Raw genomic sequence first — 11,154 nt, 5'->3', positions numbered from 1 at the left:
TTATCTTTCATTTATTTACTTTATTAATTTAAGAACCCAATCTTAAATTTTTAGGATGTTACGGTTCATATCTCAGAGTTTTTTTATTATTTTTTTAAATTTTCAAAAAATTTATTTTATTGTTTTTTTGGATTCCGAAATACTACATTTTGAAATGTTTGATGTCAGAATTTTTCAATAAAATATCTAATTTTATTTACTAATATGGTATATAATTAATATTACTATGTTTGTTTAATATTTTGCTAATTTTAAATAAAAAATCGATATTTTTCTCAAAATTCCAGAATTGTTCTTGAAATTCCAGAGGATTTTTTTTTTTTTTTTAAATCTGAAATTTTAGTCTGGAATCCAGTTCAAAATTTATCAAAAAATATTTTTTCTTGGTCCAGAATGCCCATTTCAAAATAAATGGTTACTTTTACAACTTTTTTGTTATTTTCTTTAAATACATTTTAAATTCTTTGGTCTAGTTTTTCATTTTGTTAAGTTTCGCTATTTTGTCTTACTGCAAGGAATTTTTTTATATTATATTTTAACTTTAACTCCGACTCTACCACTATGTCTAATGACTAATATACATGACCAAAATGATTCCAACCCGATCACTTTGTCAATTTATAATTTGAAGATAATTAAAATTGAAAAACATTTTACAATGATTTCGTCCTTTTTTTTCCTAAAGGTTAAGGGTTAAGTTGCATTAGAAACATAAATATCAAGTTGCATTAGAAACATAAATAATATTAAAAGCACTATAGATTTGCCGTAAAAAAAATTTAGTTTTGTTTTATAAGTTGAAAATATGATTAACCAAGGCCCACGACGTCAAACGCTTGCACATTTATTTGTGGAAATTGACATATTCCCTTTTTTCACGAAGAGATATGCGACACGTGTACGGCTACGATGCTGCTGTTGACGAAGAGTTCGAGAAACTAAAAGCCGACGTTCTCTGTGTCTCGAAATCCTTTTCCTTCATTGCATGACCAAATCTGTACGGCTTCACCTTTTTTTTATAAATAACTTTTTAAAAAAATATAGTAACCAGGTGTACTTTTGAACGATAATATAATATAACTTTTACTTATAATGACATAATTACAATTATTATTGCTCATTAGTAATTTTTAATCTTAAATATGTTTTTATTTTCATCCCTAACTTTGTTTTTATTGCAAAAGCACCTGATTTATCAAAAAGTTTTAAAAGATATATGATTATTTTTTAATATCTGAATGATTTTGCCCTATAAGTAAACATGAGTTTCATATGAAACGAGAAAATTCTACAAATTTTGATCATTAGAAAAAATCTTTAAAATAACGGATAACACCCAAAGATAATTATCATAATCACATAATGTCTCATTTTATTTGTTTAATTTTTTTTTTCTGAACATATGTTCATGATTACTACCTGGTGGTTATCATCGGCTTTGAAAAGAATTTAGATATATAAAATGAAAAATCGTGCATTATATAATATACTTTTAGTCGTTATTAATTATGTTATTGTAAACATGTCATTTATCTTATTATAAAAGCATAATGTAATGTCTTAAACATTGATTACAATAATACATTTCCATGAAAATACATTCATTGTATATACATTATGCATATTTTTAAATGACACAAAACCTATTACATATTTCCGTAAATTCAAATCCAAAAAACTTATTTTTGAACTAAAAATAACTAAATGCTAAAAAACAATGACCATAAATGATCTGTGTCATGAAGGGGCCAACAATTTTTATCTATTCGTAATCTCTTTGTAATCCGTTATTAATATGTATCTAATCTATTTGTAACCCATCGCTATTCCTGCTAATCCATTGCTATATGTTGCATTGCCACTCTCAAATTTTAGTGGTCCATTTTTCTTTTTGTACGCCTTTAAAATCAATAGACTGACCAAAAATATTATTAAAGATAAACAAAAGTCACTATACAAAAACACATCAATAGAAATGATAACAAGATAGTCATAAAATGGGTCTCAATCATTGTTAAATAAAAAAATAAGTTCAAGGAAAAAGGGAGTTCGTAAGGCAAAAGTCTATTCATTTTCTTTCTATTCATATCAAATAGAAAAACCATTAAACTTTAAATTTTAAAAAAAAAATCATAACTTGTAAAATTTGATCAATAAATAAATTAAAAGGACAATGTATATTTATCAAAACATCATCAACCAATGTAATGTTTTAATGCCCTATAATTAATCAATTTCAAGACACAAAATAATAATAAAATTTATTATTACAAAACTAAATATTAAAGACAAATATATATATATATATATATATATATATATATATATATATATATATATATATATATATATATATATATATATAAGTGGATTACCCAAATAGTATCATTTTGTTCATTATGTGCGTATCGTTTTATGTTTGTTTGCTTGTAGACACGGCAATAGCTCAGCAAGCTAACTACTCCTATACAAAACTATTCAATAATATTACTCATGTGCATTTTAGCCTATATCCATATATCTACACAACATTAACCAGTGATTTAATGGCGGAAGTAAGAGATCTCTGCAACTTCTGACCAAAGTAAGGAATTTTGTCTACTCTGTTCTTGTATTTTGTTTCTTCTAGGGTTTCGAACCTTCTCCAACAGCTCAATTTGGACACCAAAAGTTTCAAATTTGGTTTTCCAAACTCGTTAAACAAGTAGTTATATCGACTACATAAATTAAAGTTGAAGCCGAATTCCGAAACCTTAGATGCGGTTTCTATTTTTGGATGTGTAACATATCGTCAAATGGATCAGGTTATGAAGATCTGTTTTTGCTATGTTTAGACATTAACTTGTTAAGTTAATGTTAGTTATAGTTCGGAAGCTCTGTAAACTCTAAAGTATTGATGAATGTATTTCGGATTCACTGTCTATTCTTCGTCTTTTAGTGTATACGTTTTCGTCGGAATGTGTGTAGTAATCGGAATTTGAAACCGGAGGCTAGTTTTCAGGCGGATTAGGTTTTTTTTTAATACAAGATGCCGTTTGGTAGGAATGAGAGGATTCGGTTTAGTAAAATTTACTCTCTTTCGTGTTTTCGACCTTCGACAAGTGATGAACATGCTCAAATCGGACAAAAGGGGTACTCTAGAGTTGTGTATTGCAATGATCCTGAGAATCCAGAAGCACTTCAGCTCAGATACCGAAGTAATTACGTGTCGACGACGAAGTATACAGCGATTAATTTCATTCCGAAGTCTTTGTTTGAACAGTTTAGGCGCGTTGCAAATATTTACTTTCTTGTTGTAGCTTGTGTTTCGTTTAGTCCATTAGCACCCTTTCGAGCTTCGAGTATTCTTTTTCCTCTTCTGGTTGTGATTGGGGCAACTATGGCAAAAGAAGGTGTCGAAGATTGGAGACGTCGGAAACAGGTAAAGTTGCTTTTTTGGATACTTTTCTCTCATCTGTTGGTTGTTTTTCTTTTTCCTTGTGAAACCTTCCTTTATATGAAGATTTGATTGTATGTTTTAATTGGTTTTCAGGACATAAAGGCGAATAATAGAAGGATTCACGTATACAGAGGCAACTCATTTTCTCAAAGCAAATGGAAAGATTTGCGAGTTGGTGATGTTGTGAAAGTGAATAAAGATGAGTATTTTCCATCTGATCTTCTTCTTCTTTCATCAAGCTACCCAGATGGGATTTGTTATGTTGAAACCATGAATCTAGATGGAGAAACTAATTTGAAATTAAAACACGCATTTGATTTCACATCTTGTTTAAACAATGACAACTCTTTTCATCAATTCAAAGCAATTGTCAAATGTGAAGATCCAAATGAAGATCTTTACTCATTCGTTGGAAGCTTATCATACGATGGGGAACAACATCCACTTTCACTTCAACAGATTCTATTAAGAGATTCAAAATTAAGAAACACAGAGTATGTATACGGAGTTGTGATTTTCACAGGACACGATACTAAAGTCATGCAGAATGCAACGGATCCTCCTTCAAAAAGAAGTAAGATAGAAAGAAGAATGGATAAAATAATCTACATTCTTTTCACCACTTTGATTTCAATATCTTTCATTGGATCAATCTTTTTTGGCATAAGAACAAGTCGAGACTTAAACAATGAAGGTTATGGAAGATGGTATCTTGAACCCACAAGAACAACTGCTCTTTATGATCCAAAAAGACCAATTCTAGCTGCATTTCTACATTTCTTAACAGGGTTAATGTTATACGGATACTTAATCCCAATATCTTTATACGTTTCCATTGAAATGGTAAAAGTGTTACAGAGCATATTCATAAATCAAGATCAAGATATGTATCATGAAGAAACAAACAAACCAGCTAGAGCTAGAACATCAAATTTAAACGAAGAACTCGGTCAAGTTGACACAATTCTTTCAGATAAAACTGGGACATTGACATGTAATTCAATGGAGTTTGTTAAATGTTCAATAGGAGGTGTTGCTTATGGACGTGGGATGACAGAGGTGGAGTTAGCTCTTGCTAAGAGGAAAAACACGGGCAGCCCGGGCAGCCATGGGGGTACTTTGGGCAAGCATGGTGGTGATAATGTGAAATCAGGGAAGTTAATTAAGGGTTTTAACTTTTGGGATGAGAGGATAATGAAGGGAGAATGGGTTAATGAAGGTAATTCAGATATCATACAGAAGTTCTTTAGTGTTTTGGCTATATGTCATACAGCAATACCTGAAGTTAATAAGGAAACAAATGAACTTTCATATGAAGCTGAATCACCTGATGAAGCTGCTTTTGTTATAGCTGCAAGAGAACTTGGTTTTGAATTCTTTCAAAGAACACAAACAAGAATCTCTTTGCATGAATGTGTAAATGGCCAAAAGGTTGACAGGTGGGATAATACTTAGATATATCTTTTTTTTTTTTTTTTTTTTTTTTTTTGCATAATTCATGACTAAAATTGTAGAAGGGTGAAATGAAAGAAATGTCAAATGTCAATGTACTTTTATTGATTTGTTTATTATGGCACTTTACTTTCATTTCTCATATTAATAGGAAGAATTGGAAGTACGATGCTATACTAAAGAAATCAATGAAAGTACATTGATATTTCTTGCATTTAATCTTTTCATAAAAACTAATATAATTAAATATAATTGTAAAAAGGCTAACATCTATCTATTTATAGCAATGCAATCCAAATATAAAACAATTGGGTATATATTTCAAAGTATAATCTCCTAATAAGAACAAAGTTGAAAGTACAATGCTATAAACGGGTAGTTTTTGTATTTTTTATTTTTATAAATACAATTTCTTAGTAAGAAATTTTTTGAAAGTACAATATTGTTATAGAAATAATTAAAAAGTAAGATGATGTAATACTCAAATAAATGAAAATATGTTACTTTCTTGCATTTATCCCTATCTTTAATCAAGCAACATACTTTTATTAATTTATTTATTTTAGCACCTTACTTTCATTTCTTCATATTACAACACTATACATCAGAAAATCTTCCCAATTAGTGCAATATCATCCAAATTCAAACCAATTTTCACTGCTATAATTCACTACAATTTTCTAAAATCCAATATCTTAATAAATATATTTCAAAGTACAATACTGCAATACAAATAAACAAAACTACATTGCTATTTCTTGCATTTATCCCTATCTTTAATCATAAAAAAACACTACAAAGTTTCAATCTTTTAACATTTTCACAATTTTTACAGATCATATGAGCTCCTAAACATGATCGAATTCAACAGTTCTCGAAAGAGAATGTCAGTAATCATAAGAAACACTGAAAATCAACTCTTATTACTCTGCAAGGGTGCTGACAGGTGGCTTATTTACTCTTTTAACACATAAACTATAAATATTCAAATTTAAATATAAAATCTTTCCACTCACATTATATATATATTTTTTTATAAACTCAGTGTTATGTTTGAAAGACTTTGTAAAGAAAGTCAACCCTTTGAAGAGGAAACAAAGAATCATATCAACAAATATGCAGAGGCAGGTTTAAGGACTTTGGTGATTGCATATCGTGTTCTTGAAGAAGAAGAATATAAAAAATGGGAAAAAGAGTTTATAAAAGCTAAAACTTCAGTGTCTGTTGAACGTGATGATTTGATAGATGCTGCTGCTGAAAAGATTGAAAGAAACTTGATTTTACTTGGTGCTACAGCTGTTGAGGATAAACTTCAAAAGGGGGTAAAAGCTTTAAAACTTAAAAAGTCATTATTTTTTGGATAATCATCAAAATTACCAAAATGGGTCGGGTCTTATTTGACAATTTGACCACTTTTTTGACTTTTTAACAAAATGGATTCCTATTTCACAATGCCCAATTATAAAATTCTAGTAATTTGCAATATTATTTTTACCTACAAAAAGCTGCAAAATATGACATCATCATTTTGTGAAGGTTAATCTCAAAAAAGACCTTATAATTTGTGTTTTTTTTGGATTAACCCAAAATTTATCTTTTGCCTGAAAAAGGCCTTGTATTTTTTCATTTTTTTCCGAAAAAAAAAACCCTCAACCTTCTAAATGCTTCCGAATAAACCCTCAATCTTTTTATATTCTCTCGAAAAAACCCTCACATTTGACAATTCTTTTTGGAAAAAATGACTTAAAGGACAAGATCTGAAAAAAATGAAAAAATACAAGGTCTTTCTCACATTTGAGGTTTAATCCGGAATAAAAAAACACAAAATATAAGGTCTTTTTTGAGATTAACCCTTTTCTGAATTGCAAAATCGAATCTTTTTCAAATTTTTATAATTTTTTAAGTTTATTTTGTTAGTAAAAGGTCAAAAAGATGGTGAATTTGTTATTGAACACCCATTTTGGTCATTTTTTTATTAACTCCATTATTTTTCTCTAATACTTTTATAGCATAATTTTTTATGATTATTATTTAACACAATGATGTTATGTTTTTTTTCAAGGTTCCTGAATGCATACAAAAACTTTCAAATGCTGGAATTAAGATGTGGGTTTTAACTGGTGATAAAATGGAGACTGCAATAAACATAGGGTATGATATGATCACAAACTTAATTTATATTTTCAAGATTTTTTAAATTTTTTATCACATAAATTATAGAAGTTGATTTTTTGACCATGACATCTACAGATACGCATGTAGTTTGCTTATTCAAGGAATGAAGCAAATTGTGATCACATTAGACTCACATGATATTACAGCTTTAGAAAAGCTAAACAACAAGGAAGCCATTACAAATGTATTATTATTATTATTATTTGTTTAAAGATAGTATTAATTAAATAATGAGAATCACTTAATAAAACATTAAGAATTTTTGTAGGCAAAGAGAGAAAGCATAAGGAAGCAATTGATGGAAGGAAGATCACAACTTGATTTAGCTAAAAGTAGCTCTGTGTTGTTTGCTTTGATAATTGATGGAAGATCTTTGACTTTTGCTCTTGAAAAAAATCTTGAAAGTTTGTTTTTGGATGTTGCAATTGATTGCAAATCTGTTATCTGTTGTCGTTCATCACCAAAACAAAAAGCTCTTGTAAGTAATTTTCTTAGGTAAATGGAATGGAATAGCTTATTTATCATCTTCAAGTAATTTTCCATTCCATTTCATCAAACTAAACAAATTCTATCAAATTTATCATCTTCAAGTAATTTCACATTAATTAAATTATTATTATTATTATTATTTTTACACACATAGGTTACTAAAATGGTAAAAGAAGGAACACGAAAGACAACATTAGCAATTGGTGATGGTGCAAATGATGTTGGGATGCTTCAAGAGGCAGACATTGGAGTTGGAATAAGTGGTGCAGAAGGAATGCAGGTATTTTTTTTTTCTATTACAACATTCTACTTTTTATATTTTTATTTTCTGATTTTTGTTTTTTTGTTTTTTTTTTTTAATAATTAATTACAGGCTGTAATGGCAAGTGATTTTGCCATAGCTCAATTTCGTTTTCTTGAACGATTATTATTGGTACATGGACATTGGTGCTACAGACGAATAGCTATGATGGTAAAGTAAAACCATGATTTAATAATATTCTTTTTTATTTTTGCTAAAAATATTCCACATATTCCACAAGAAATAACAGTGTACTTTCATTGATTTGTTTACTATAGCATCATACTTTCTTTTTTAACATATGTATTTTTAAAAATCTACCCAATAAATAGAGTAAACTACACGAGTGGTCCCTATGGTTTCAGGTAATTTGCATGTTTGGTCCCTAATTTATTTTTTAATTTGCAGGCTTGGTCCCTGTCTTACCTAAAAAGACTGTTTTGCCCTTGATTTTTTAATTTATTTAAATAAGATGGGGTAGGTAAGGAGGTGAGGTGGAAGTGGGGTTGGGGGTGTGTTTATTTAACTAAATTATAAAATCAAGGCCAAAATAGTCTTTTTAGGTAAGACAGAGACCAAGCCCGCAACAAAAACAAACAGTAGAGACCTTCCGTGTTAAAAAAATAAGTTAGGGACCAAACGTGTAAATTACCCCAAACCATAGGGACCATTCGTGTAATTTACTCCAATAAATAACAATGTCATCCAAATACAAGACAATTTTTACTGCTATAATTGGGTAGATTTTTCAAAAAAAAAAAAACACAAGTACAATTCCTTAATAAGAAAAGACAATGAAAGTACAATGTTGTAATAGAAAGAAGTGAAGTTGTACAATGATTTGATAAAAAGTGGGGTTCTCTTTTGTCTGTCAAAAGACGAAAATGCCCTCGTCATCCTGGTTATAAACAAAATAGTCCTAGAAAACTTGTCATATCCTAGTGGTGAAAGCATTGAAAATTGAAAGTGTGTTTATTTAATGTTTTGAATATATATTAAATAATATATATATTTATTTATTTATGTTAATTACAGATATGCTATTTCTTTTACAAAAACATTGCTTTTGGGTTCACACTATTTTGGTTTGAGGCACATGCTTCTTTCTCGGGTCAACCCGCTTACAATGATTGGTACATGTCATTTTACAATGTTTTCTTCACTTCACTTCCTGTCATTGCCCTTGGTGTTTTTGATCAAGATGTTTCAGCACGACTCTGCCTAAAGGTAACTTTTTTTTTTTTTTTTTTTTTTTAATAATTTAATGGACTTAATCGGGATAGATATAATATAGGAATTTTTCATTTTGAGTTAATACATACAAGTTAGAACAAATCTTAAAAGGTTTACGGATTTAGAACTATTTCTTACTTAATTAATTACCTTTTCATCCATTCAACTCCCTTTTGTGATTAGTCATATCTCATACGCTTGCAACAAAATCATTTTATTTAGTAAATTACGTTTTTGGTCCCTGAGTATATTTTATTTTTGCAATTTTGGTCCTTAAGGTTTTTGTAACTTTTAGTCCTTGTTCCAAATGAAATGACTATATTTTTAGGACAAAAATTGAAAAAATCAGCTATATCAAGGGACCAAAAATAGTTGTTTACTTCGATCACTGTTTAAAAAAAGGTTAAATGTCATAAATGGGTAGTGACCTACTTGTTTTTTTTTTTTTTTTTACAAAACACAATTGTTTCTAAAAATAATACTATTCACAGTATATCCTTATTTTAATGGTATTTTGTAACAAAAAGTTGCATTTTCTTACCTTTTGGGGGTACTTTACAAAAAAAAAATTGTGTTTTTGAAAATCTCAGATAGTTCGTTAATCGTTACCCATACATGACATTAACCCTTTAAAAAACATATTCTCCCTTAACCAAAGTACGAAAAAAGTTAAAATACAAGAATACAAGAAAGCATTTTATCAATTTAGCCACTGATTACAATTATTATTATAAGTTGAGTGGCTAAATCAATTAAAAAAAAACAATAGTTGAACAAGTAAATCGATAAAATCTAGGAACTACGTTGTGCCTTTTTGTATTTTGCCATGAAAAATGGTACTATATTTTAAACGGTTGAAAAAAGTACATTCACTCACATAAAAAAAGTTACACGACTAAATCGATAAATACTAAAAGTACAAGTGCCTAAAGTAAAACTTTTTATAAAACGATAATACGCAGTACCCGATGCTATACCAAGAAGGAGTACAAAACATCCTCTTCAACTGGCCAAGAATCCTAGGATGGATGTTCAACGGACTCCTAAGCTCCATGATAATCTTCTTCATATGCAAAAACTCAACAATCCACCAAGCCTTCCGTTCAGATGGCCACGTCATCGACTACGAAATCCTAGGTGTCATAATGTACACATGTGTCGTCTGGGCTGTCAACTGCCAGATGGCACTTTCCATAAACTACTTCACATGGATCCAACATTTTTTCATTTGGGGTAGCATCTTCTTTTGGTATGTATTTTTAATCGTATATGGATACCTAAAACCCGAATGGTCAACAACCGCATACCGTGTTTTTATTGAAGCGTGTGCACCAACGCCGTTTTTTTGGATGACAACGTTGTTGGTTGTTGTGTCGACGCTTTTGCCGTATTTTCTTTATAGAAGCTTCCAAACGAGGTTTCATCCGATGTTTCATGATGAGATACAAAGGAGGAGGTCCGAAGGGAGTGAGAGTGCGTGTGAGGTGCTTGATAGGGTGAAGGAGAGAATTGACCTTTTGGGTGAGAGGATGAGGCATAGCCATAGGGAATTGTAAGGCGGTGTTTGGTTTGGTTGGTTGTGGAATTACGGAAATAGCCTTGTGTGGATGTTTGGGGAAGAGGGGGGTTTTGTGTAAAAGGTGTAATGTGTAATGTAAATGTTGTTATTATAGGGTATATATTAGTGTGTAATTATGTGTTGGTTTTCTTTTTACTGAATACAAGTCTTTTTTTTTGTCTCATGTACATACAACAAAAAGAAGGCCATGTATTATATAAATTTATGAAAACAAAACATTTGGAATTTTATTTTAAAAAATATATATTCGCAAAAAAATATATTAAAATATAAAGGAATCAATGTCATTGACAAATAGTTGTCCTTAAAAATATTAAAACGCGATAAACATCTAATGATTACAAAACTAGCAAAAAGTCGAGATAGTGTTATCCTTAAAAAAAACTCAAAGAAAAGTAGAAAACATTAAAATCCCAACTAGAAAGGCAACAATTCACATGCCCCATAAATTCCAACTTATCATATATACATTTATCTTCAACCTAA

The 11,154-nt window shown here is 29.6% G+C and overlaps 1 protein-coding gene across 1 annotated transcript; it reads left to right on the top strand.

The window, feature by feature from the left end:
- Positions 1-2,397: 2,397 nt before the first annotated feature.
- On the top strand, positions 2,398-10,829 carry LOC145093427 (ATPase E1-E2 type family protein / haloacid dehalogenase-like hydrolase family protein). Its single transcript, XM_079031553.1, has 11 exons — positions 2,398-3,421; positions 3,533-4,878; positions 5,727-5,837; positions 5,937-6,213; positions 6,954-7,042; positions 7,142-7,250; positions 7,335-7,544; positions 7,710-7,835; positions 7,929-8,027; positions 8,892-9,083; positions 10,052-10,829. The coding sequence occupies exons 1-11, from the start codon at positions 3,029-3,031 to the stop codon at positions 10,643-10,645; spliced, it is 3,546 nt and encodes a 1,181-aa protein (XP_078887679.1). The 5' UTR covers positions 2,398-3,028; the 3' UTR covers positions 10,646-10,829.
- The last annotated feature ends 325 nt before the right edge of the window (positions 10,830-11,154 follow it).

Source organism: Lactuca serriola, chromosome 3 (genome assembly GCF_051521515.1).
Source record: "Lactuca serriola cultivar US96UC23 chromosome 3, Lser_US96UC23_V15, whole genome shotgun sequence".
NCBI lineage: Eukaryota > Viridiplantae > Streptophyta > Magnoliopsida > Asterales > Asteraceae > Lactuca > Lactuca serriola.
This window is presented reverse-complemented; position numbering and strand designations above follow the sequence as displayed.